This window comes from Tasmannia lanceolata, unplaced genomic scaffold (assembly GCF_043159265.1).
Source record: "Tasmannia lanceolata isolate RefF3 unplaced genomic scaffold, GAP_Taslan_0.1 ptg000054l, whole genome shotgun sequence".
NCBI lineage: Eukaryota > Viridiplantae > Streptophyta > Magnoliopsida > Canellales > Winteraceae > Tasmannia > Tasmannia lanceolata.
Window position 1 is genome coordinate 1 of NW_027518731.1, and position 25,438 is coordinate 25,438.

At 38.0% G+C, this 25,438-nt stretch overlaps 1 protein-coding gene and 2 long non-coding RNA genes across 4 annotated transcripts; 2 read left to right on the plus strand and 1 right to left on the minus strand.

Moving 5' to 3' along the window:
• Positions 1 to 2,351: 2,351 nt before the first annotated feature.
• LOC143864736 (metal transporter Nramp7.2-like) lies at positions 2,352 to 12,645 on the plus strand. 2 transcript variants are annotated; one of them, XM_077375529.1, is made up of 13 exons: positions 2,352 to 2,498; positions 2,750 to 2,828; positions 3,087 to 3,127; positions 4,490 to 4,568; positions 4,674 to 4,778; positions 5,045 to 5,154; positions 7,565 to 7,746; positions 8,014 to 8,083; positions 9,072 to 9,245; positions 10,951 to 11,055; positions 11,287 to 11,418; positions 11,523 to 11,618; positions 12,243 to 12,645. In XM_077375529.1, the coding sequence occupies exons 1-13, from the start codon at positions 2,361 to 2,363 to the stop codon at positions 12,531 to 12,533; spliced, it is 1,602 nt and encodes a 533-aa protein (XP_077231644.1). In that variant the 5' UTR covers positions 2,352 to 2,360; the 3' UTR covers positions 12,534 to 12,645. The 2 variants fall into 2 exon arrangements, with proteins under 2 accessions (XP_077231644.1, XP_077231645.1); XM_077375530.1 differs by lacking the exon at positions 9,072 to 9,245.
• A 1,030-nt stretch (positions 12,646 to 13,675) lies between these two features.
• LOC143864864 (uncharacterized) lies at positions 13,676 to 17,032 on the minus strand. The gene is made up of 3 exons (XR_013241366.1): positions 15,341 to 17,032; positions 15,166 to 15,271; positions 13,676 to 15,067 (listed from the first exon to the last, which is right to left on the minus strand). It is a non-coding gene; the product is annotated as an uncharacterized LOC143864864 (long non-coding RNA).
• A 4,284-nt stretch (positions 17,033 to 21,316) lies between these two features.
• LOC143864675 (uncharacterized) lies at positions 21,317 to 24,586 on the plus strand. The gene is made up of 4 exons (XR_013241328.1): positions 21,317 to 21,631; positions 23,731 to 23,826; positions 24,206 to 24,345; positions 24,448 to 24,586. It is a non-coding gene; the product is annotated as an uncharacterized LOC143864675 (long non-coding RNA).
• The last annotated feature ends 852 nt before the right edge of the window (positions 24,587 to 25,438 follow it).

The window sequence follows — 25,438 nt, forward strand, 5'->3', positions numbered from 1 at the left end:
CCTCCCCTTCCCCTTCCCCTCTGCGGGGATGGTGGGGAATCCCCCTCCCCTCCCCGCGGGGAATATCTAATCCCCTTCCCCTTCCCCTTCCCCTTCCCCTCCCCGCATCCTTCGGGGACAAAATCCCCGCCCCGCCCCCTCTTTGGAACCCAACCAAACCAGCAAACAGAGCTTCTTTCTTCTACGTCCATTACAGACAATATTGTGATGAATGCTATGATTCTATTCATGTGATCAACAAACAGATGGACAAAATCAGAAATGCATGGATGAGACAACAAACATAAATAACAACAGGACCTCATCTTTCAGCAATTTTCTGCATAAATTATGGAATGATAAATAGGAAATGAGCACCAGGATTACCTTCATTAACAGGCAGCCAATGTGCAAAAAGTAACTATTTCAGTAGTCACAATGAACTTTAAAAGTCCATAAGTGGGCGCTCACACACGCAAAATAATGTTCATTAGTTCATTCTGTATAGCATGTTAACCCCCAGATGAGCATGAGAAATGAGAATGGAGAAGAGAACAAAATCAACAAATGACTTATTTCTTTAACTGCAATTCAGTCTAGTGCTGACATGAAACAAATTTCTAGTAGCTAAATTTTTCTTGTTGAAAATTAAAACCTGCAATCCAACCCTAAAATTCTGTTGGCACTACGATTTTTTGAGAATTGCATACACTCGGCGTCTCAGGCTCTCAGCTTGTCTTTATTATTTCAACATCTGTGAAAAGGTTATTATAGTTCCCAAAATGCTCTCAGAAGCTAATTAAAAGGAAAAGACAAGCTAAGTTTATGTTTGGGGGAATCTTGTAGCCGATCCACAGAGTTTCTAGTAGTTTTCCTTAAAAAAAACACTTAAAAATTTACAAAAAAATGGCATTGATTAGCGGGGCGGGGCCGGGCGGGGCCGGGCGGGGACAACTCCATCCCCTTCCCCTTCCCTTCCCCGCACCGGGGAATTTTTATATTCCCCTTCCCCTTTCAAATCGGGGAATCCCCTCCCCAAACGGGGCGGGGCGGGGCGGATCCCCTCTTTTTCGGGTGAAATTGCCAGCCCTAATCCTAACCCTTCAGTTTTTGGAGGTTAAAAATGAACAGATTTGTAGAGGTTTATACCCATCCACTTTATAAATATAATCCCTTGTTATAAATATAATCCATGATTAAGCTTAATCAGGAGGGTTGCCATAATGTTCTTCAATTCTCTTCCTCACCCTGAAACAAGCATGTCTTTCTAGCAGCTCAAGTATCAACACCCCACAACTTCAATTTTTAACTCAATTATATAATCTAATTGAGTGGACTGAGTGGGTCGGTACTTAATTCAACTTTGATAATATGAAGATAGAGTTTTTATATGGTGGTACAGTAGGGCCCACTTATTCTCATACATAATAACGCTTCTGCCATTTTCATGCTTTTCATACCAACGTAATGTCGTGCATCTTTTAAGTAAGTAAAAGAAGGGTGTCATTATAAAAGACAAGAGGTGCTCATTTTAGCTCCATTACCATATTCCTTTTATAAATAGTAGTGAATGACTAAAATTTAAGAGCATGTCAGAGAGAGAGAGAGGGGGAGTTCTTATAAAAGACAAGAGGTGCTCATTTTAGCTCCATTACCATATTCCTTATATAAATAGTTAGACCTGGCAAACGGGCGGGCAGGGTCAAAATGACCCGGAAAATTTTACGGGTCACTAAGCTTGGACCCGGTAAGGGCCGGGTCGACCCGCGGGCCACCCGGATTTTTGACATATTTTTTTAAGATTTTTTTTATCTGTATAGGGATTTGCTAGCCACCTTCGCCAACCATCTGTTTGAGAGATTTATCTTATTGTGGCGCGGTGCAAACTGCAAAGATCGGCAGAAGTACGATTTGTGAAAAGGTGGCTAGCAATAAATAATAATCATGGGGTACTAAGTTTTAAATGAGAAATTACGGGAAAATGGATCCAAAGTAGAAAAATTACGGGAAAAAAATGGAAAGAATGTTCTAAAATATGATAATTACGGAAAAAAATACATAGAAAAAAGGAAAAAAATGACAATGACCAAAAAAAATACATAGAAAAAGTAAAAGTTATGACAATTACAGAAAAAAGGGCCAAAAAGGTGCAAAATAAAACCTTTGCACTTCTCTACGGGCACCCGTGGGTCCACCCGGCCCGGCCTAGTTTTGACGGGCCGGGTGGACCCGCGGGTCAATTTCAAATGGGTCACTGATTGGGTCATCGGACCCGTAATTTAAGGGCGGGCCGGGTGGACCTGCAGGTCCGGGTCATTTTTTGCCAGGTCTATAAATAATAGTGAATGACTAAAATTTAAGAGCATGAGAGAGAGAGAGAGATGGCAAATGAGGAACAGGAACCAATTGGAAAAGGCCCCCCTTCATTTAGAGGGAGCAATCGTATGGCTTCAGTCTGTATCGAGGAAGAAAACCCACCAACCATTAGCAAAGATAACATGCAGCAAGAGGAGCCCAAGGTTTATTTGTTTATCCCATCTTTTCTCTTCTATTTTTACTCTCTCTTATATAACTATTCAAGAGCTACAAGGAATAACTGGTTCTTTGTGTTATGTTTGGAGGAAATTTTATTGTAATAAAATGTATGCCGATTTTCAATCCACATATGTCGGATCAAATCAAATATAATCTTAACACTTTGCATAATGATTCAATCCAGTGTTTACAAAGATCCTTGTTATTTTTTTTTTTTTTTTTTTCCATTTTTCAGAGACCCGAGCGGACAAACTTCCTGCTCTTCATAGGCCCTGGTTTTCTTATGTCCTTGGCTTACTTGGATCCCAGCAACCGTAACTCTCTCTCTCTCTCTCTCTCTCTCTCTCTCTCTCTCTATTTGTCTAGTGTTTTTTGTTTTTTTTTCGTCTGAGGGTAATAATATCTCCACTTACTTGTTTTGATAATAGAACTCCTCAGTCCTCACCTTACTAGAAATATTAAAATTAGCAAAACTTGCAAAGCAGGGACTAATTGACAAAAATCCCCTTTTTTATGGTTATTCCTTGTATAATGTTTTTGATGTTGAAGCTTTTGATTGGATAATTATACAGTTGAAGCTGACCTACAAGCTGGAGCTAGCCATAGATACCAGGTGAGAGTATCCCCCCTCTCTCTACCCCTTTCTTGGTTTAGGGTTGTTAGAATAAGTGAGATCATCATGTTGTGGTTGTTAGCGTTTGTGAGATTAACGATGACACTTAAAATCATGACAAATGGGTGGAGTAAGAAAAGCGACTCTCTCTCTCAAACACAGAAAAGTTCTCAGCTAAACTCAATATTATTAAATTTCATTTGAACCCATATAAAATTTTTAATATAATTTGTTTAACTATTGATATTGGCACTACCATATTTTGATAATTGCAATAACTAATCTTGTCTTATTATTTATCTGTCAGATTATTACCATTCCCAAAAAAAGCCCTCAGGAGCCGATTAAAACAAAAAAGACAAGATGAGTTTGTGCAATTATTAAAACATTGTAGTACGAATACCAATAGCTTATTATTATTAGTAGCAGTGTAAGTATTAGAGATTTGCTAGGGTCCATCGTAGAAGGCATTTCGCATCTGGTCTGTTGCATGTCAGACCAGCCTTCTCATGAATAAAGACAACAACTTTTGTCTCCATGCACGAGGTGGCTGTGTATGAATGCGACAGACCAGCCTTGAAATGCCTTTTGGGATGGAGGCTAGGAATTCCCGTAGTATTATTATGGGATTTGCTAGGCAATTTCACGAAAAGCTTTCACCGCTCACCTTTGCATGACAGAACAACCACCTCAGTTGAACTAAATGAATAAGACAAAATCTGCTAAAGAGTGAGCCTATGTGCCTGTTCTACATGCAAAAGTGAGCCGCGAAATAACTTTCCGCAAAATTGCCTAGCAAATCCCTATTATTATTATTATTATTATTAGAGTGCTGCTATGGAGACCGAGAGTGTAACCTAGCAAATCCCCACATGCCACATGGCATGAGAGGGGTAGTTTTGCCATTTTTATGGAGGAAAAAGCCAAAAATCAAGAGAGAGATTTCTAAGGTGTTAAAGGCTATTTGTTAAGCTACACTCTCGGTCCCAATTTGGCTACCGTATCATTATCATTATCACTATTATTAAATCCCTAGCTAGGGACTTTCACAGAATAGCACTTTGCGGTTGGCTGTTGCATGATAGAGCAGTCATCTCAGATGAATTAAATTTAATAAGGCTGAATCTAATGAAAAGTGAGCCTGTGTGGTTGTTCTCACATGCAATAGCTCATCTGCGAAATGCCTTTTGAGTTGGACGCTAGCAAATCCCTTATTATTAGGGGTTTGCTAGGTCCATGCAAAAGGCATTTCAGGGCTAGTCTGGTTGCACGTCAGACCAGCCACCTTTCCATTCACCAGGTGGTCTGACGTGCAAACAATTGTTCTTGGTTCTTAAATAGTTTTCATTTCATAAATGACAGCTGCTGTGGGTGATTCTCATCGGATTGATCTTCGCCCTTGTAATTCAATCACTCTCAGCGAATCTAGGTGTAGCCACGGGTATGAAATCTTAATAAATCATTTCTCGACCAAGAAGAAAATGGGAATGAAAATTATTTTTGAACAACATGCACTATATATACATTTTAATTTTGCTCTTTTCAGGGAAGCATTTGTCTGAGATCTGCAGACTTGAATACCCACCATACCTGAATTACTGCCTGTGGTTGATGGCAGAGGCTGCTGTAACAGCTGCTGATATCCCTGAGGGTCTCTCTCTCTCTCTCTCTCTCTCTCTCTCTCTCTCTCTCAACATCCTCTCTCCCTCTATACAGCTAGTCTTGTGCTTAGGAACAGATCATGCAACAAAGCATTTAGTGGTCTTTATAATAGATTGATCATGACCCAAAAATCTTCTCGAAAAATACCCTTCTTAATTTCTCTCTATAGTTATACATCTACCCTCACTAGATATTTCTCTAACTCATCTTCTTCTTGTTATTGTTTTGGGCACTGAAATCTTTTTTGTTTTACAGTGATTGGAACCGCCTTTTCTCTCAACATACTTTTCCACATTCCTGTTTGGACGGGAGTTCTCCTTACAGGAACGAGTGCACTGCTACTTCTGGGCTTGCAGAGATTTGGGGTACTTTCTTTCTTTTTCCATTTGCTGAAGATAGGACGAGAGCAAACAAAATTAAAAAGGAAAACTGATGATCGGTTAGGTTCAGTTTCGGTTTGGTTTGGTCTCGACAATGATAAATGCGCCGATTTTCATCTCCGTTTGGTTTGGTTCGGTTCGGTTTCAGTTCGGTTTGGACATATTTATGTTCGGTTCGGTTCAGTCCGGTTTGGGGGTCAAACCGAACCGTTGCCATCCCTAATTTTAATGTGTCTATATGTAGTTTTCTATTGCCTTGTTTGTTTTAGATTTTGAGAACCGATTGTTAATCCAAAACTGATTATTGGACACAAATTTAAGTTTAGGCATGTTTCTTTTGGATTTTCAGAACTGGTTGTGGGTCCAAAACTGATTATTGGACTCAAATTATAAACTTAAATTTCAGTCCGATATTCATCTTTGGACTCACAATCGGTTCTCAGAATCCGAAACAAACGGGGCCTTAATTTTGACTCTAATAATGAATTTTTGACTAATAATGGGTTCTCAAATTCCAAAACAAACAGGGCCATTAGGCCACATTTGGATACCTCATGTTTTTGGACTTGAGTTTTGGATATAAATACATCAATCATCCTCATGCTCATGTTGTACGAGAGAGAGAGAGAGAGAGAGAGAGAGAGAGAGAGAGAGAGAGAGAGAGAGAGAGAGAGAGAGAGAGAGAGAGAGAGAGAGAGAGAGAGAGATGTCTGGCTGCTGTAGCAGTAAGGTTGAGGAGCAGCGAGGGTGAAGGTAATTGCCACAAATATTGATTTCCAAATAATGTCTTGCAAAACAAATTTGTAAATCGGATTTTTTTCCTCTGTTGTAGCTGATTTGGAAATCTAAGGATCTGATCCAGTTCCAAATCTCAACTGCAAATGTGAGAAATCCAATTCTAAATCTTGTGGGTATCCAAATGTGGCCTTAGCCGTCAAAATCTTAAACCCGATTTGAGAAAAAGTGGGTTGAGTCGAGTTGACTTGAATGAGCGACTACTAAAGCGATAGAAACTTGGGTACATTTTGTATTTATGTAAGGAGATTTTATCTATATAAATATATTTATTTTGTTTGAGGGTATAAAAACTGCATGCTGAATTGGGTTTTCCCCTTTGCCCACCGGATGAGTTGTTAGTGAGTAAACTCTTCACCGGAAATCGAGTCAATGTTAAAAGTATAAAATATAAATAACGCCTTTCTCCAATAGCTTAAGCTTTTGGAGTAACTGGTAGTTTAACATTGTATCAAAGCCAAAGGTCTCGAGTTCAAACCTCCGGGATAGCAAAAATCCACATGCGATGGTTGGCCCAAAGTGGGACCACATGTGCCATGTGTTTGCCAAGTAGGCCACACGTGCGGGGGATTGTTAAAAGTATTAAAGATAAATAACGCCTTTCTCCAATAGCTTAAGCTTTTGGAGTAACTGGTAGTTTAACAGTAAGTGGGACGAGTTTTATGGTGAATCGACTAGTTTTACTTCTATGGTAGTGGTTGATTCTTATAGCTCAATTTCTCAATTGGCATTTTCGCAACCAGACATTGGAATAAGTATTTAGCATTGGTAAGAATAAATTCAGAAAGGTAAAAGACATCCCCACTCCCCTTTTAATTGAGTTTAGCATTCCTCAATTTATAATTGTTGATAGCTTTTTGGAAAGAGTAAAGTGTTTCTGAGCTCAAGCTCAAGTGCGTTAGAAACTCATGTGGGCCCACATTTTTTGGGGTGATCCAAAGCATTCATTTGAAAGACTCTTACTTGGATAGGGTGTGATCCAAAAATCAGGTCTATAGGATCATCCTAATCTATCCAAAAGTTGAGGGGAAAATGGAAATATACTGTTTCTCCACAGATCTACTTATTTTTTCCCTCCACAAATGAAAGGGTTAGGATGATCCTATGGACCTGATTTTTTGTAGGCACCCTATCCATGTAAGGGCCTTTCAAATGAATGCTTTGGGTCACCCCAAAAAAGTGGGCCGGCATGAGTTTTTGAGCTCGAGCTCAAATAAGGTTATTTGAGCTCTAGCTCATAAACACTTTCCTCTTTTGGAATTGCAAGATCTTTATATACATCTAATTAGAGAACTCTTGATAAAGAGAATGGTGACATTATTAAAACAAGGGAGTGCCATTATCATTTCCCATTTGAAAAATAACAATGTAGCAAAAGCCAAAAAAAAGGAATTTGAAAATCAAGCAATTAGGAATTGTTTTGTAAAGATGATGCAGCAAAGGAGGATTTGTGAGTTTAGTTATTTTTTGCAGCAGTGATTGTAGTGTCAGCATTTTTCATATAAACAACACCTATTCATCAAACTAAAATTGAAAATTGCAGAGAGAAAAGGATGATGTAATTTAAGAAGAAAGATGGGGTTCTCTTTTGTTCTTGCAGGCTCGAAAACTAGAACTTCTGATAGCAATTTTCGTGTTTGTCATGGCGGGGTGTTACTATGGAGAATTGGGTTATGTAAAGCCTCCAGTCTTAGACATGTTGAAGGGAATTTTCATTCCAAACCTAAAGGGGAAGAGCACAACTGGTGATACCGTCGCACTCATCGGTTCCATTGTCACACCGTAAGAACTGTCTATCCATTTATAATTTTCGCAATTCAATATGGGCATGTTTGGCAACCAAAAAAGAATATTTCATTAAATATTAATGGGACTAGTTGTTACTTGTTAGTAGGGTCCACCAATGTGTGCCCCCCTCCAAGCTCATCTTTCACAATTGGGTCCACCAATATTCCATGGAATAATATTCATGGTTGCCGAACACGACCTATTTTTTTCATTATTTGTGCTGAAATTCTTTCATTAACTTTTCTTAATCTATGTTTTCAGGCATAATCTTTTTCTGCATTCTGCTCTTGTTCTATCAAGGAAGATACCTCAATCTGCTCACGAGATCAATGTACGTGATTAAACTGAATAAGAAAACAAAACTGTAAACCCAAATTATTTATTGAGAAGTGAAAGTGTTGTTTGATATTGTTGGAGAAATAATTTGTATCTGTTGGAAAGAAAAAAAAAACAGTAACCAGTTTGCTTCAAGGCGCGAAATCGCTTTCCTTAAGACAGATTTCGCCCCCACTAGAAGTGTGCAAAGGGGATCCGCGAACTGCCTCCAAGATACAATGAAGCCAGTAGGAATGTCCTACTAATTTGACGACGCTATGCACAAGCGGAGTCAAATCCAAAATGCCCTTAGAATCTTACAAGCCTGAGAGAATCAGTCTAATTTATGTTACTGCAGTATAACAGTAATTAGATAAACAATAAGAAAATAGTTTAGTAAAACGAATTTGGGTGGGAGCAAGAAAGAGAGTATAATGCACTGGAAGTCTTAAGAATTTTTCCAGAAATGGGTAAATTCGATTCTCCCTTGAAATGGCTGGGTTCTGCAACTTTTATAGAGCCTCTGGTGACTTTTCAGTGTGAAAAGCACCCCTGTATAGAGTCTTTCCAGATCGGTTTGAATTCTGGCCGTTAGATCGCGCCCATACGCGATTCAACGAACCAGATCAATCCTAGAGAGTTGGGATAAAGCGCCCTATAGCCCATTGCCCATTGCCCATTGCCCACGCCGCGCGTGCGTGTGCGCGGACGGTGCGTTGCACCGTCCCGCGGTTCGACCCATGGCTAAGACCCCATGTGCACATAAACAAATAAGAAGAAATAGTGAAGCTTTATAAGCTCAACTCTTTCTTTCTTACGAGTCGGTACGGGACTATCTTTTCCCTCTACTTTACACTCTTCTCTTTCTCTTGCAAAAAGTAACTATTTCCAAAGAAAAGTTTTTCTTTTTCCAAAACACACTTAAAGAAAATATTTTCCAAAAACTGTTTTGACAAAAAACACTTGATTTTGAAAAATCTTTAACAGATATATTCCTATTTCAGAATGCATGCAGGTACTTCCTTATTGAGAGCGGCTTTGCTTTGTTCTTGGCATTTCTAATCAATGTGGCCGTCATATCTGTAGCTGGCACTGTCTGTTTCGCCCCAAACATCTCTAATGATATTTCTAACCAATGCAGCAATCTCACCGTTGATTCTGCATCTTTCTTGATTAAGGTCAGCCATCTCTAATTATAGTTTTTTAACCATCAGTCAAAACCCATTACAATTCCCCAAAAGCCTGTCAACGGTCAATTTTGATTGTACGGATGGCAGCCCTCTAGCTAAAATTTGAAAGTAGAATAAACAAGCTTTGGCGAGCGACAAACACAAAGCACGATCTCTGCGCACGAATAAGAGAAGAAAGATCTTCTAATCTTGAGAAAACCTTAGGCTCGATGAAGGATCGCAGGCACTCTTTTCCTCTCATATTAGGGACCCTTTTTTTAGATGGAACTTTAGCTATACGTATGTGTTTTGTTCTCATCAAACGCAGCACATATATATATAGTTTTCAGATCACAAGAGTTTGTGTCATTCCACACTTAAAATACTTACTTATTTTAGAGTTTCAAAACACTTGAGATTTATCTCTTAAGACTCCCTTAGTGAATAGAATACAAGGTGGAATAGAAGAGCCAACGTTTTAACTTAAAGTGGGTCCCCACTAGTGTGGGCCACACTAAAAATGCCAAGCGTTTTGAGAAACATAATATTCCTCTTACAGCTCTTTAAATACTACACGACAAACATGGGAGCGCAAGTTTATCAAAATATTGGAGCGCTGAAATCATTTCCCACAAACAGACATCCTAAAGCTCGAGAAATTATATGATGCCCGACGGTCAAGTCCCGTGAAGGTGGTACTTCAAAAGTACCAACCGTGATATTTGACCCAAGAGCAGCCTCTTAAAAAGTGGGTAGCTGTTGGATCAAATATAAGGGGGCACCGTTTTGACTTTGACGGTACTTGACGGCCGGGCACCATATAAAAACTCCCTAAAGATCATGGTCACCATATCTCCCTAACAATTAGTCAAGGATATTCATTGTGAGCCTAAGTCTGTGTTCATCATAACCAATAGAGTCTTGTAAGATCTCTCTAGTATTTTGAAAAGGGATTTGCCGGCGTCCATGCAAAAGGCATTTTGAGGATGGTCTGTTGCATCTGTTGATATTCTCTTTCCCCCACTTAGGTTTACTTAGTTGTAATCATGGTTTGAAATTTCGACTGAAATAAATTTCGGGTTTCGGTCGAGACCGAAATTGAAATGGGATAAACCACAAACGGTCTAAAATTTCGACCGAAATTTCTTTTTTCCTGAAATTTTGGCCGAAATTTTGGACGACATAAAATTCTTTCTTAATTGATTTCGTCTGATTTAGGCCGAAATTTTGGTTTCGGTGAGGATCGAAACGCATTCTGAAACCGAGATTTGAAATCATGGTTGTAATGTATATCTTCTAGGTAATCAAGATCTTGTTTAATTCTTTCTCAATGATAAATAGACCAACTCTCTCTATAGCAAGCAAGAGACAAATTTTCGAAAACCATTCGCGTGTTTACAGTTTTTTAACCCAAAAATGGCCCTGGGACAGACCACAAGCTGAAATCTATTGAAAAATCCAAGAGGACTATCCGCCTTGCCTCGAACTTAGCATGGGAAAACACCATACAGGACCACATCAAACAGAGATCAGCTTCTTGTGCTTTCTCCATGCCATATTTTTCACTATTGTTGTTCGAATTGACGCCTTATCACCACACTACACAATTTGGATGGATCACTCTCACTCAAGTTCTTGACACTAAAGAGCAGTTTAGTGTGGGAAAATGATTTAAACATTTTTTTTCTTATTTCCTCATACATTATGTTTACAGAATGTATTGGGAGGATCGACTTCTACAATATATGGGATAGCCTTGTTTGCATCTGGACAAAGCTCCACTATAACAGGCACTTATGCAGGGCAATTTATCATGCAGGCAAGAGGATACATACTCACTACACATATGGTGCTTTTTGGTCAGTTCAGTAGTAAACCCAATAAAATTTTGAGTGTAAATTGTGTGTAAACCTTCAATCTTAAAGAGCCTTTCTAGATTGAAGTTTACATGGAGATTTCACTTAAAGTACAGATGAATTTCACAACCAAACCGACCCTTTATCTTGACATCTTGCTCTTTAGACTGATTTTTTTTAAGAAAAATATATAGGGATTCTTGGGTCTCACAATGAAGAAATGGAAACGGAACCTTATGACCAGGTGCATCGCCATTACTCCGAGCCTCGTTGTCTCCATAATCGGTGGCTCTTCTAGTGCTGGTCGTCTTATCATCATCGCTTCGGTATATCTTCTTTGCATTTGTTTCCCTTCTCTTTTTACATTTTGTTACAACGTACAGTACAATTTGGAAATTAATTTTTTACCTGGTCTGCTTTGTTTATGCAGATGATACAATTGTTTGAGCTTCCATTTTCTCTCATCCCACTTCTCAAGTTCAGTAATAGCCGAAAGAAGATGGGACCTCACAAGAACTCAATCTATGTAGGTTCCTCTTACTATCACACTTTACACACACAGATACACGCAATGCTAAAACTGAAGGGCGCCCTTGCAAAAACCATCTGCAGGGGCGCCCCGTAGATCCCCATTATCAAAGTACATTGATAATGGCACTGAAAGGAATAATAAATGCAGTTTGTATTGCATACCTTGGAGATTGGGCGCCAATTTAGAGGATCAGAGTCCTTACTTGGTATTGGTTGGATGTCCGGCCACCACGTGTCCACTCCCTATTGGTGCCACATGTCGACTCCCAATTGGTGGCAAGTTTTACATCCAACAACTATAAACCCTTCGATTTGTGGCCCTCACTTTGGGAGGCATGATAGTAAAAACTTAACAAATTGAAGGTTTTGGGAACATACTGTAACATATGTTTAGAACATTCATTTATGTGGGACCTGCTATGCACTTTTTGCTACATGCTGAACAGCTGCCCCCATATAAAAATTCTTATCCCTCCTTAAAAATTCTTATGGCTCTGGATACACCCACTTTCTTAAAAATGGGCGTACAATTTGTTTTACAACTATGTTACATCCAAAGAAAAAGTCTAAGAAGATAAGTTTTCTGTCTTTTATGTGCTTTGTCCCCTCATGGTTGCAGGTCATGGTAATCGCTTGGATCATTGGATTCTGCATTGTTGTGATCAATGTGTATTTTCTAAGCACTAGCTTCGTTACTTGGCTCATCCACAACAGCCTGCCTAAGCTCGCCAACATTTTCATTGGCATCTTTGTCTTTCCTCTCATGGCGCTCTACATCCTTGCCGTTATTTATTTGACTTTTAGGAAAGACAAGGCCATCACCTTTGTAGACACAGACCCTGAACTTGAGTGTGTTAATTCTCAAACCCAAATAGAGAATGGGCTCTCCCCTGCCACTGACTTGTATTGAATCAAGATGCTTTGTAGTTTGTAGGGAAGAAAGGAAGGATTTTCCTCGCTTTAATTTTCCATTACTGTGTTATTTTCTAACGGGAGATAAGGATCATTCTCACTCTTTTTTACCTCTAGTTTTCCTGATAGAAGAAGTTTCAAATAAAGAGTTGTGTCATTTTTCATCTGAAATGGCCCTATTCAATATAAGCTATTCTCATCTATGATATTTGGCATGCTTTTCATAATTACTTTGGGTCTTTTTTCTTTTTTTTTTAAATGAAAAATGTGCTAGAATGAGGAGAAAAGTGATCATTTTCTGTTTGTTTAAAGAATCTAATAGACTAATACTATGGGATCCGATTGATCTAAAGGGTCCGAACATTAATGGACAAGATTTTGGCACAACAGCTCAATGCGACCGTGTCTATTGGATCCATTTCCAAAGGTTAAAAATTATTTGGGATCGTGACCAAGACATAACCAAAAGATTCGATGGAGCATCATAGGTCCATTCCAAAAGATTCGATGAAGCGTCATAGGTCCGAATGGAGGGTGCCAATGTATGAAATACCTTTCATATTTTTGGTTCATTTGTCTATTCACAAAGGGTGTTTTTGTAATATTCAAAAACCTACTCAAAACCAGAAACAATGTTTAATTTTCCTACTTTTCATTTCTATTACTATTCTCATCACTCTCGAGTTTCTTCACTTTTCCCTTTCGTAACCCTAAGGTCTAATTGTGTTAACATAAGTAGGACCGAGAATACTCAAAAGGACGGTCCGGTCAAAATGGATCGTGTGACCTAGACCCATAAATTAGGATCTGACCGGTAAGGGATCCAAACAGATTGTGACCAAGAAAAAGACCCATAAAAAACTTGCAATCTGCAATATCTATATATTTCAGATTTTGTCAAAGAATTTGCAGAGCTCAACAGAAATAAGTTCATAAAATTGTGAGATTAGAGACTGTTAGAAGTAGTCCATTTACATCCAATACTGTACGCAGGATCAGTTACCGATCGATAAATAATCTAAGCTCAGTCAAGACCGATGGAACTATCCAATTCTAGACAATTGTTGAGGTTATCAAATTTTACCACAATCCAGCATTGATCTAAAATAGTTCAGACCCAACAAGTCTCAAGGAACCAAGATTTAGTTAATATTTCATTTGACATGGTTTCCTTCAATAGTTCTTTGGACTGAACTGAATTAATGATGACTTGCAGACCAGTTCAATTCAGTTGTTCTTTGGGATGTACCCCATGAAACAGTCCACCAAAGCAAGCAGTTTAAAATAGTAAATTCATGTTGACAGCACAAAAAAATAATTGGATGTAAATTGGATAGTGAGTTTCTAAACTAAAGAATAGAAGATTGATTGAATCTTGCTTAAGTAGGGGATTGCAACTAACAGTGAACAGTAGAAGGTGATACTAGTTCAATTCAAATTGAACTGAACCGCGACTCAATCCACAATATTAGTTCTTAACTGAATGCACTTCTGGTTCCTTTATCATTGGATATCGGCAAAAGACAGAATTTCAAAACAAATCAGTTCTGAAATTAATCGAGAAGTGAACTCACAATTTCAATTCAGTCCAGTCATTTTTTAAACTGAGGCTGCGACATGAAGAGCATTTGGTCAAGTGGTGATGTGATCTAACTGCTAACTGGGAACAGAGCTTCTACTGTCAGATCTACATCAAATTTGGTATCACAACATACCAATATAGAAACTGAGTTTGCTTCTGTGCTCGTGCGCTACATCAGGTTTTTTTTAAAGAATTGGATTTGCTTTGTCCAAGTTCCAACCAATTATATTGCTCAGTATCATTCTCCTCACATCCCCTCTTCTTCCCACAGACATATTGGTTCTTACCAAATGTGATGTTAATGTTCTATAATTGATCTAGTACCTCACTCTCTGGCAGCGAAATCGGAGCTAGTGTTACTTCTACTTTGCCATCAAAAGATAACTTATCATACCGAAATCTTTGATTGTACTCTAAGAATTGCCGGTGGTCCATGTAACAAAATTTCCATCCATGCTTTAAATAATACGAACATGTGTCCATGTTGTAAGAAGGACAGACCAGACACCCTTTAGTGTGAGTCGAAATTCTCCCGCAGATGATTAAACTTTGAAAGGTTAAACTAGGCGGGTCCTTGAAAGAACTCTCACCGGACTAGGCTGCTAGGGAGAAGAGAGTGTGATAACTTTCCTCATTGCCGTATTGAAAGCATACGTTAATTTTTTTTCTTGTTTTTAGTATAAACATGATTTTATGTTTCTTATGAGATACATGGATCTGAATCAACAGTTAACTGGATACCCTGACTCACCATCAGTTCTTAAAATCCAAAACAAAGAGGATATAATAAACACTGCTTCGTGTCAAGGACTCAAATGAGAAATATGAGACAATAGTATAATAAGATAACAATGCACTACTGAGAGAAACTTACCTCTGGTTTCCATGTATAGCAGCGTTCATGTGCAAATATCATCTAATGGTTTGGTTAAAGAGTGTAAAACAACCACCTAAAGAACAAAGAAATATAAGAAACACCAGGAATCAAATGACAAATGAGATACAATAGTATAAAAAGAAAACAGTGCATTACCCAGAGAAACTTAACTCTGTTTCCAAGTACAGTAGTTCATGTGCAAATCATCGACCATCAACAATGATGATGTTGACACAAAGACAAAGAGATAAATACTTAGCCGCTTGCTTTGATATATCTGCACAAAGAGATAAAATATGTACATTATTATGAAGAATTGGATGGATTTTAAACAGAGAGATTGTACCTTGAGCTTGTCAAGTTGATCTTGGGTGATTTTTGGGGACTGGAAATTGGGCTGGAGAGCATGGATCGCTGCCATTGCAGCTTCTCTCATTTCATCTTCACCCAACTGCTATTCACCACACCAGGAGAGAAAAAAGGGCAAGAAAAATAATATTTTGAAATCAACAAAACCGTGTTCCTAGGGGTGTCGATGGATCCAGACGGTTCGATCGATGGATCCTCCGAATCCGAACTTTAACTTTAATGGACCGGATAAGGGCATACTAGAAAGATCCATGGACGGGTTTTGGATCCTCATCACAGGATTCAAAATTTTTTTGGATCGGATCCGGACATGCAAAGAAAATCCGATGGATAGTCATGATCCGAAGTTTTTTTACAAAAAATACCCTTATAATGTTTGTAATAACATATGTAATAAAGTATGTAATAACATATGTAATGTGTAGAGTATTTCTCTAAAAGCAAATAAATTTCACATTTATGCAATTTCGTGCTTCACTTTCATGTTTCATCTCTTTTCACGATACATCTCTACATCTCTTCCTCTTCCTCCATCATTTTATTCATTTGTGTATTCATATTTGGATTTCATTTGGTGAACAACTCGTTTTTTTTTTGAAAAGTAGCGGAATACATCAATTAAAGAAACCGACCGAGATGGTCAAGTACAAAGATAGGCAAACAATAAAAAGAGATACATTAAGGGGGAAGCTCATCGAAAAGAGCTAGATCATCCTTGGATTTCATTTGGTGAACAACTCTGTTCATGGGTTTCCATCATTGCGCAGGTATTAGGGTTCTGAGTCACTTGGGAGCTATTACATATCTTTTGATCCGGTCAAGAACATTGGTTTACTACATTATAACTTCATTTTAACATTTTAATTGTGTACAATGTAAGCATGACCTACTAGGACTCGTCCAATTTGAAATGGATCGTGGCCGGGACACAGGAAGTAGGATCCGAGGAACACTCCAAATCCGATCCGGCCGACTAGGGATTGAATGGATCATGACTGAGACATAAAGTGGATTTGATTCCGAAGTGAATCCATTGACACCCCTACGTGTTCCAAAAAGGTAGCAGCTGTTAGGGGTAAAATCAGCCCTTCCACTAAAAATCTGACACTTGGCACATAGCCCAAATAGGTAACAGAACTTGCCCAAAGGGATAATTCGCACCCCTTTTAACATGAATTGATGTAAAAAATCGTTAAAGTCTTCCACAATTAACGTTAAAATGGGTGCTGATTTCTTAATTGACCATTAGAGTGGTCTTCCAGAGTCCAAACTTTGGGACCCCTAATGCGTGTTCTTTGAGCACTGGACGAGCTCGAGTGGATTTTGGTACCAAGAGCAGGTTTAAAAGAGAATCTTAGAAGAACGATAAATAATAATAAATGGTTCAAAAATTCACCTGAAGATGGTCTTTTATTTGCAGAATCCAAGCTATAGGATTCAATTCCTACACTCGAGATTTTTAGATCCGTTTGCAGAGCTTTTATAAGGTGTTGCAGAGTAATTCGATAGAGAAAGAAGTGGATGTTTATCTTTGCTAGATTCAATGGGTTTGGAGAGGGAAATTCACCTTCCGTGTAATAAGAAACAAGTTTAGAGAGATTTAGAAGATTAGGATTTTCATCAGTATCTGGTTTTTTTTCTTTAAACCGAACCGACTCGAGACCCATGATTTTGTAACCCGACCCAGGGTTTTTTCGGGTCAGGTCTATTCAGGTCGGGTAAAACTCCATACAAGTTGCAACCCAAGGATAGAGGTGGCAACAGTTTGGTTTCGGCCCGGTTGGGGCGAAACCAAACTAAAACCGAACCCCTACACTCCAAACCGAAACCGAACCGAACCGAATTGCTAAATGGCCAAACCGAGCTGATTCAAGAATTTCGGTTTCGGTTCGGTTTTCAGTTTCTTTGGTTTCTCTCGGGGTGTAAAATAATTGGGCCCTTTCCATTCAAACATGACGTGAAAGCGGTGGGCCCACCCTATTAATGGATTTGGTTGGCGTGGATGGGAATCACCTTATGAAAACATGGGTTTGGGTGGAAATGGTGAGCCCACTGATGGATATAAAATGATCGGCCCCATCATACGCATGGGTTTATATTGGGCCCTACCATATAGAAAACATGATATGTAAAATGTGAGGCCTCCCATGCTATATATGGCTGTAAAATGATGTGCTCACCTTAACAAGTGTGTAGTCTGTGTAGAGAACCGAATGAAATAGGCGCCCCTTCAATTTTCAAATGCCACACATCACTATGTTTTGATACTTTTAGTGTTTCGGTTCGGTTTCGGTTCGGCAAGGGTTCAAACCGAAACCGAACCGAACCGAACATCGGTTTGGTTCTACCGACTGAAACCGAACCGAAATTTGAATCGGTTTGATTTACGCAAACCGAAACTGAATTTTCGGTTCGGTTTCGGCCCGGTTCGGCCAACTTTGCCAGGCCTATCCAAGGGGTAATATTTGTACCCAAACCAAAGATTGGATTGGAAGTGGTAATATTTTTACCCAATCTAAGAGATTGTAGGGGATAATATTTGTACCCAGCATAAGAGATTTGATTGGACTGGGTGGTATATGTACCCGGTCCAAGAGATTGGAAAGGGTTGTATTTATACCAAATCCAGGAGAATAGATTGGAAGGGGTAATATTTGTACCCAATCCTAGAGATTATAGGAGGTAGTATTTGTACCCAGAGGATTTATCTTTTATCATTTATCTTTTTTACTTGTACCCATTGGCATCCCTGAGGATTTTAGGTGTAGTTGTAGTTGTAATTGTTACTTTCTATACTTGTCGTGCATCATACGAGTGTACAAGGTATCCATGTTTCTTGTTTGCTAATTATCATCCAATATAATTCATTTTGGGAAGTGACAAATGCGCCCCTTTTCATCACCAGGGACACCGAGCAGCAGTGTACGAGGAAATCAAAATGCTCTAATCTATATTATGTACAACATGAAGCTGCAAGAAAGAAGATGCAGAACATTGATCCAATCTTGGCAGACCATATTGATTCTAACAATAATTGGATAGCTGCAAAAGGAAGATTCTTTTATTCTTGTTGATCGTAGCAGTCTGGATAACAATGGCATGGTGTTTGATTTCATTGCTATTCAATCATTTCTTGTTCGTTCAACTGATGTAGCACTTTGACCACCATCCCAATTGGTTGGTAATAGTTTTGGATCTACTTCCCCACCTAATAGGAGAAAGAGTACTACTAAAAGTAAGTATAATTTCTAGTTTTATAAAATCTATATTCCAATTCAGCTTTATAATGATTATTTTGAACATTAATGCAGTTAAAATTAAAGGTAAGGTTGTAGCACATGTGTATCATGTTACAATAGACGAGGGAGAGGAGTATAGATAATCCCCCATATAGGAATTATAAGTATATTGAGCCTACACAAAGTTCAAGAAAGATATGAACCACTAACCTATAAAGTTATGTTGCCAAAATATGATTACTATATAATGACAATGTAAACAAGACGAAAAGTTAGGGACAGTGCTAAGCACACAGATACAATAGCACATTCTTTTTTATCAGGATTAACATACTTACTATTTACATTAATAAACCTAAGGCAAACTATTACTGATGAAGTAGAAGAACTTCGATCAGAACATACCTCCATGGCACAAGCATTACATAGAAGCAGAGTAACAAGAAGTTGGTGCTGCTTTTGAACGACCGGAAAGATAACAGCTGAAAAACTTAAATTGACCAAAATAATGAGAAATGCACAAAATAATCAAAGACAAAGTTATGAGCTTCGTGACATATACAGTTGACAGTCTGTAATAGATAGCTTCACAATGGAGTACTTGCCAACATGAGATTGCAGAATATAACAAGGACTGTTGATAAACTTTACAAGATACACAATCAAGGTTTTTGATGAAGAAATGAATATACTGTTAAATTTTTAGTGATTTATGTCCTTTCTCACTGTATGGAAGTGTGATTTCAAAAGGGTAAATTTTTTCGTTACTGGACTATTGCTTGGATCCGTCAAAGGGAGCGGTTTCTAGGAAAGCTGCCCTCCTGTTTCTTTTAAGTGTTGGAGTTGCAATTTATAATTCAATTAGATAAGAAAAAAGCGCCCAATGCAATAGCTTTGATTGGGAAATTTATCCATGCAATGTATGATGAATGATGACTAAAGGCAGGCATCAACACGGCTGAAATTGCAATCTACATTTCTGTTTTTTTGAAAGAGATAATGCTTTATTAAGAAGAAAGATAATTCTTTTTAAAAGAGATAATGTGTTACTTGGAACGCGGTTCATTCCGGTACGCAGTACGGGAATAGGTACGGGGTATAATGAGGGTAGGCTTGGTTCACTGTTTGCGGTCCTGGGTTGATTTGGGATTAAAATCAATTTTCAAAATCTAAAACGAATAGGGCATTAGGGGATTGTAAACTAATAAAAAAATGTCAAATGAGTAAACTTTATGAGAAAAGAATATGATATAATAATCAACTGACAAGTTTGGTTAGCTTGAACAAGGGAAATACCAAAATTTTAAGAGTGTAATACACTAGAGGAAGCATGATATCCGCGTGTAAATTGTAACTGGAGCACTTGGAGATAAAAACCTGTGTTGATGTCTCTCTCAAAGGGCGAAAAATAGCTCTTCCATTTTGGAGGCTAAAAGAGCACTTGGACGCATGATATCAACGTATGTTGACATTCATCTCTCTTTCTCTCTTGCGGGTCGTCACACAAGGTTTACACACTATGATATATTGACAGGACACCGGTGAGCACCAAAGACCTTCAAGTTAACTGTTAATACCTTACTTACCCTTCAAATTACAGGGCTTAGGAGACTAACAGTGCTACAAGGTTGCAAACGAAGCATGTTTTTAGTCGTACGACCTGGATCGCCATTTTTAACGACCCAGGTCACAAATAAACCGTGTGGGTCATGCGATGCAGATCGTTGGTCGATACACGGGGAGGGCATGTGGGAGGGGGGTGTAAGTGACACCGGTAACACTGGTCCAGGTCGAGCCTGAGTTTAAATCCTCCAAAAATTGAATCTGTTTTTGCCTACATCATTACCTACCTATTTTTCTGCCAAGTTCAATTCCTGAAGCTTTCTGTTAAATCCCTCTTATAGATCATCTTGCCAGCATGCCCAAATGCAAAAACAAGTCTACCAACTCCCTCTTTAGCATAGTCACAAATCTTTGCCTCGGAAAGTGTGTATCTAGGGAGAGGTTTCCACTCTCTCTAGAAGCAAACACTTATACTAGATGGAGACAGTCTTTCTTGTTAAAAAAACAAAAACAAACAAAAAAACTCTTTCTTGTTAAGGGTTGGCCATAAGTCATAGGAGTGACACCACAACTTTTCAAATAATTTATAAAATCTTGAGAGGAGCATCTTATGCCATGCTCAATGGACAACCCTGTGAATTTATTTGCGAATTTTGTAGAGACACTCATTATGACCTCTCAAGATGAATGACAAAAGACACAAATTTGTGGACTCATTCATATGGCCATTCAAATATGTTTTAAAATCTTGAAAGGTGTATAAGGTGACGTTGGTAGAGGTCACGGTGGTATGGGCTCACGGTGTGGAAACAGGATGGTTTGGATAAAGAGAAAAATGATCCTTTAGATCCCTTTGCGTTTTGTACAGGATACTACAAGTCCTGGGAGGGCATTGGATGAAGAGAAAAATGATCCTTGAGATCCACATAATGGAAATCGTGAGTTTTTTTTTTTTTTTTTTTTTTGGTTATTTGTTGCCTCTTTCCTTCTATGCTTCTATGGTTTATTTGATTTGGGGTTTTCATCCAGGGTTTCTACTTTTTTCCCTCATGGAAGCAATGAATTTAAGTACAGGCAAGACTACATGGGTGGGTTTCCCTCTTCTCCCTACTTCAGACCCCTTTTGGGTTTTGCTTTGCACAGTATACTAGAGGTCATGGGAGAGCTTTGGATCAAGAGAAAAGTGATCCTTTGGATCTACATAATGGAAATCGTGAGTTCTTTTTGTTATTTGTTGCCTCTTTCCTTCTATTTATTAGGATGTGGCAACACTATTGATATGATCTTTTGTCTCTTGAGTAATTGTTCATCTATAAGTGTATTCAAGATGCTATCTAATTGTACATCTACATTTATGATATGCATAATCTGGTGGTGGGTGGGGCCAAGATGAAGAAAAGACCCTTGAGGGAGATAACCGTCCATGGGGTTAAGCATGGTGGGGTTTATTTGGAATTGCCGAATTGGTATGCAAAAATCTCCTATTTCTGTTATCTTCAACTTATATTCAAAAAATATATTTGTCAGACATTTTTTTAGTTTGGGTGTTCATGCATAGGCTAAAAATAAAACCTGTAGTTTGATGGGCTTTATAGGAATCTCACCAATTTTATTAGGTAATGTTTTAATTTATTGGGTTTTGAATGTCCCATTAGTTGGGATTGTTTTAATTTCTTTCTATGTTTTCCTTTCTGAAATTTTGAATTTGATACCATGGCCCCGTTCGTTTGGGACTCTCTCTCTCTCTCTCTCTCAAGCTCTCTATCTCGATCTCTTTCTCTGTTTCTTTCTTTCAAGCTCTCTATCTCTGTGTTCACACGCTCGTGTGTTTCATTTCTAGATACGCATCTGTTCAAACCTTTCTTTCTCGTTCTTTTTTGAATTTTAGCATCATGATTTGGTTTCTGTTTTTTAAATTTTCTATTCCTATGGTGTTCTCTATATCTTTCATGAAAGTATGGTGCAGTCCTTCTCTCCTTCTGGAGGAATTGTCTCAAGTATGTTGCTATCACTTTATATGATGGCCGGTTAACATTTTACTTCAAATTTTTCAGCAAGTAAGCTTTTTCCATGATGTGGCAAACTGTTAGGTGACCAGTTAAAATTATATGGTAATTGAAACATTTGCATGGTATAAAGTGTTTGAATTTGTATGCTAGGGATCATGGGTCCGATTGGTGATGTGTCTACAATGTCCCCATTTCCACATGGGAGTGTTGCTTTGCAAGAATCCGACCTTAAGCATTCCCAACTGTCATATATTTGCACATGGGAGTGTTGCTTTGCAAGAATCCGACCTTAAGCATTCCCACCTGTCATATTTTTGCAAGAATCCGACCTTATTAATTTACCTACAGTTCAAACTCATCTCTAGCTATAGATGGTAAAAGATTATCATTAAAACCATTAACAATCATGAAAGCGTAATTCATTTCAATTCGGGCAATTTGTATGTTTTATGTGACACTTTGAGTAATGTGGACAAATATGATTTTAGTTATAAAACATGGGATGTGCAACATTAGTATCATGCTGTTAGTGCTAAAATCTGTGAACACTTTGAATTTCCAAATAAAATAATATTAATGTTCAACATTCTATTTGATTCTTGGTTGATGCAATGCTGGGCATAGAATTCAAAGTTATGCCGTCGTTTTAATGTTTAAAAGCTACTGATATCAAACATTTTGAACCTATTTAAATAGTGAGGAATTATATGATGAAAGGCTGTATAAACACGTAAAGGTGGTACGACGGAAGTACCACCCTTGATATTTGATCCAACGGCAGCTCCTAAAAAAGTGAGCTGCTGTTATCAAGGATGGGATGATGGATAATTGTTTATATGGCCCTTCATCATATAATTTCTCTTAAATATTAATTTTAAAATCAGTGTGTCTATGCCCACATATTCATTTTTTAGAGGTTGGCATGTGTAAGTGCAAGCTCCTTTGTTATAGCATCATAGATTTCTCATAGTACTGTCAACAGGCCTATGAAAGCGGCCTTCAAACATTCAGAAAAAATATATATATATATTGATATTCTTCTCTAACTGTTAAATTACCAGGTTGTTATCTCCATATTGATTGTGAACTTCACACCCCACACCCCCGCCCAGAGGATAGAGCCTCTCTCTCTCTCTCTCTCTCTCTCTCTCTCTCTCTCTCTCTACCCCCACCAGATTGAGCTATTGATCGAGCAGAGTCACACTTATGACTTGGGATTTTAGAAGCAGATGTCATGTGGAACAGCTCCTCCAAGCAAGAAGATTATATAGGGCTTCCAACAGAGTTTTGCTCATGTTGATTTCATTCAGGCAAAGGCAAAGATATTTATATCTTTTGTTATAGATTATTATCTCAGGAATATAGTAACATGATCCCTGCGCATAAGTTATTTTTAATAAGAAATGTTACCCAAGTATCCTTTGAGCATTGATTTTGTGGAAAAAATGAATTGATTCAACATGGACCCAACCTGATTTCAATGTAAAACCAACTCTCTACCCTCTGCAATTCTATTTCTTTCTTCACTATTTTATCAGGATGATGTGTTTTTGTAGGTATTTTGTTTGGGAAATGTATGGCCTAGCTCTTTGATCTTTGGAACCCGTCCTGCCGCTGATTCTGATAGACCAAAACTGATAGACGCAGTTCAGGTAATTTTAATTTCTCCTCTATGACCATTTGATTTTGGAATATAAGTCATTGTTTATGCATTCGAGGAAATGGAAGAGTGATTATTTTATGTTGTGAATTGGTGTTGCTTCAAGTGAAACGATGGGAAGAAGTTAATCATCTAAGCATGAATCTCTTTACTGTCGATTTTTCTTGAAATCCTCGATTTGATAGTCTTTTGTTATGTTACAAAACATCCCAGATAGTGGTTCTCATATCAATTCAAAGCCTTTTAAATTTATTGTATGGGTTGGCTCTCTTTTTATTTTATCTGTTTTTCTTCTCACTAAAAGTCAAAAAGGTAGTAACTTCCTTTTTGTTTCAACAACTCTCTTGAAATTGGGGATTTCGTTTTTGTAGCTGGAAGACAAGGAGTTAATAAAAAACAGGAGGAAATTTGGTATTTAGTTTGCAGCCTAGAAGAGGGAGGAGTTACATTATATGATCATGGCAATAGAAAGCGAGGAGTCTGGGCTTTTCCGAGAGAGAGACAATGAGAGGTATGTTCTAGGACTCTATTTAGTTGAAAAATTGAAAGTGTTTTCTTTCTTTGTATCGATTTCTTTGGCAGCTAATTTAGCTAATATGGCAAATTGATGAAGCTATTCGAGCGTGTTTCCGTATTGTGAAGACCTTAATGCCTCTCTCAAAATTTGTGGAGGACCTCAGAAATTTCTATATACTGTTCTTAGCAGAGTACTAATTCTTATCAATTTCTTTTTTCGGTGAAATTTGTGGAGGATCTCTCTAAATTCTTAATTTCTATCTACTATTCTAAGCGGTGTTTTAATTCTTCTCAATCTATTTCTACCGGATGAAAAGTTAATGTGTCTTCCGTGAAGCTTCTTATTTGTCTCTTTAAATTATGTGTCATTGGTGCATTTAATGATGGGAGACCTCTTCAGAAGTCACCTTATATTTATATTGAGGAGATTTGGAAGGTACTCTTTCTCTCTGCCCTTCTCTTTGGATACCTCTAACACTTATTTGCATATTCAATAATCTTATATGCTAATGGTTTTGAAGTCGAATATGATTATTTGTAAGTAGTGGGGTTTGGAAGGTACTCTTTCTCTCTACCCTTCTCTTTGGATACCTCTAATATTCATTTGCATATACAATAATCTCATATGCAAATGGTTTTGAAGTTAAAAATGATTATTTGTATTAGTTATGATAAATTTAGAAAGATTAGTTTATTGCCTCCATAGCGACATTAATGTCCCATTTGAATGGTTGCACGAGATCGAACAACTATAAGCTATTGAATTTATCCATGTTCCATGCCAGTGTGATCATTTATATGGTTTTCTTCTTTTTCATCTTTTCTTGCAATAGTTATCTATGTTTGTAATCTTACTTCTACAAGAATAATATCCCCCGTCTCTCTAAGGTTTTGTTTTACATTTTCTTTATACACCACCAACCAGTGATAGAAAGAGACAAGATCGACATGACGACGGACAACCCGAATAACTATAAGTATGGATTTCATCCATGTTCCACGCCAGTGCGATCATTTATATGGGATTCTTCTTTTCATTCTTTTCTTGCAATAGTTGTCTCTGTTTGTAATCCATGTCTCTGTTTGGG

What these genes read in the sequence shown, in the direction of transcription:
- LOC143864736 (XM_077375529.1), top strand. Translation starts at nt 2,361, where the DNA reads ATGGCAAATGAGGAACAGGAACCAATTGGAAAAGGCCCCCCTTCATTT. An exon ending in GAGCTAGCCATAGATACCAG is followed by an intron (nt 3,128 to 4,489) that starts GTGAGAGTATCC and finishes CATAAATGACAG; the next exon opens with CTGCTGTGGGTGATTCTCAT. An exon ending in GTCTTATCATCATCGCTTCG is followed by an intron (nt 11,419 to 11,522) that starts GTATATCTTCTT and finishes TTGTTTATGCAG; the next exon opens with ATGATACAATTGTTTGAGCT.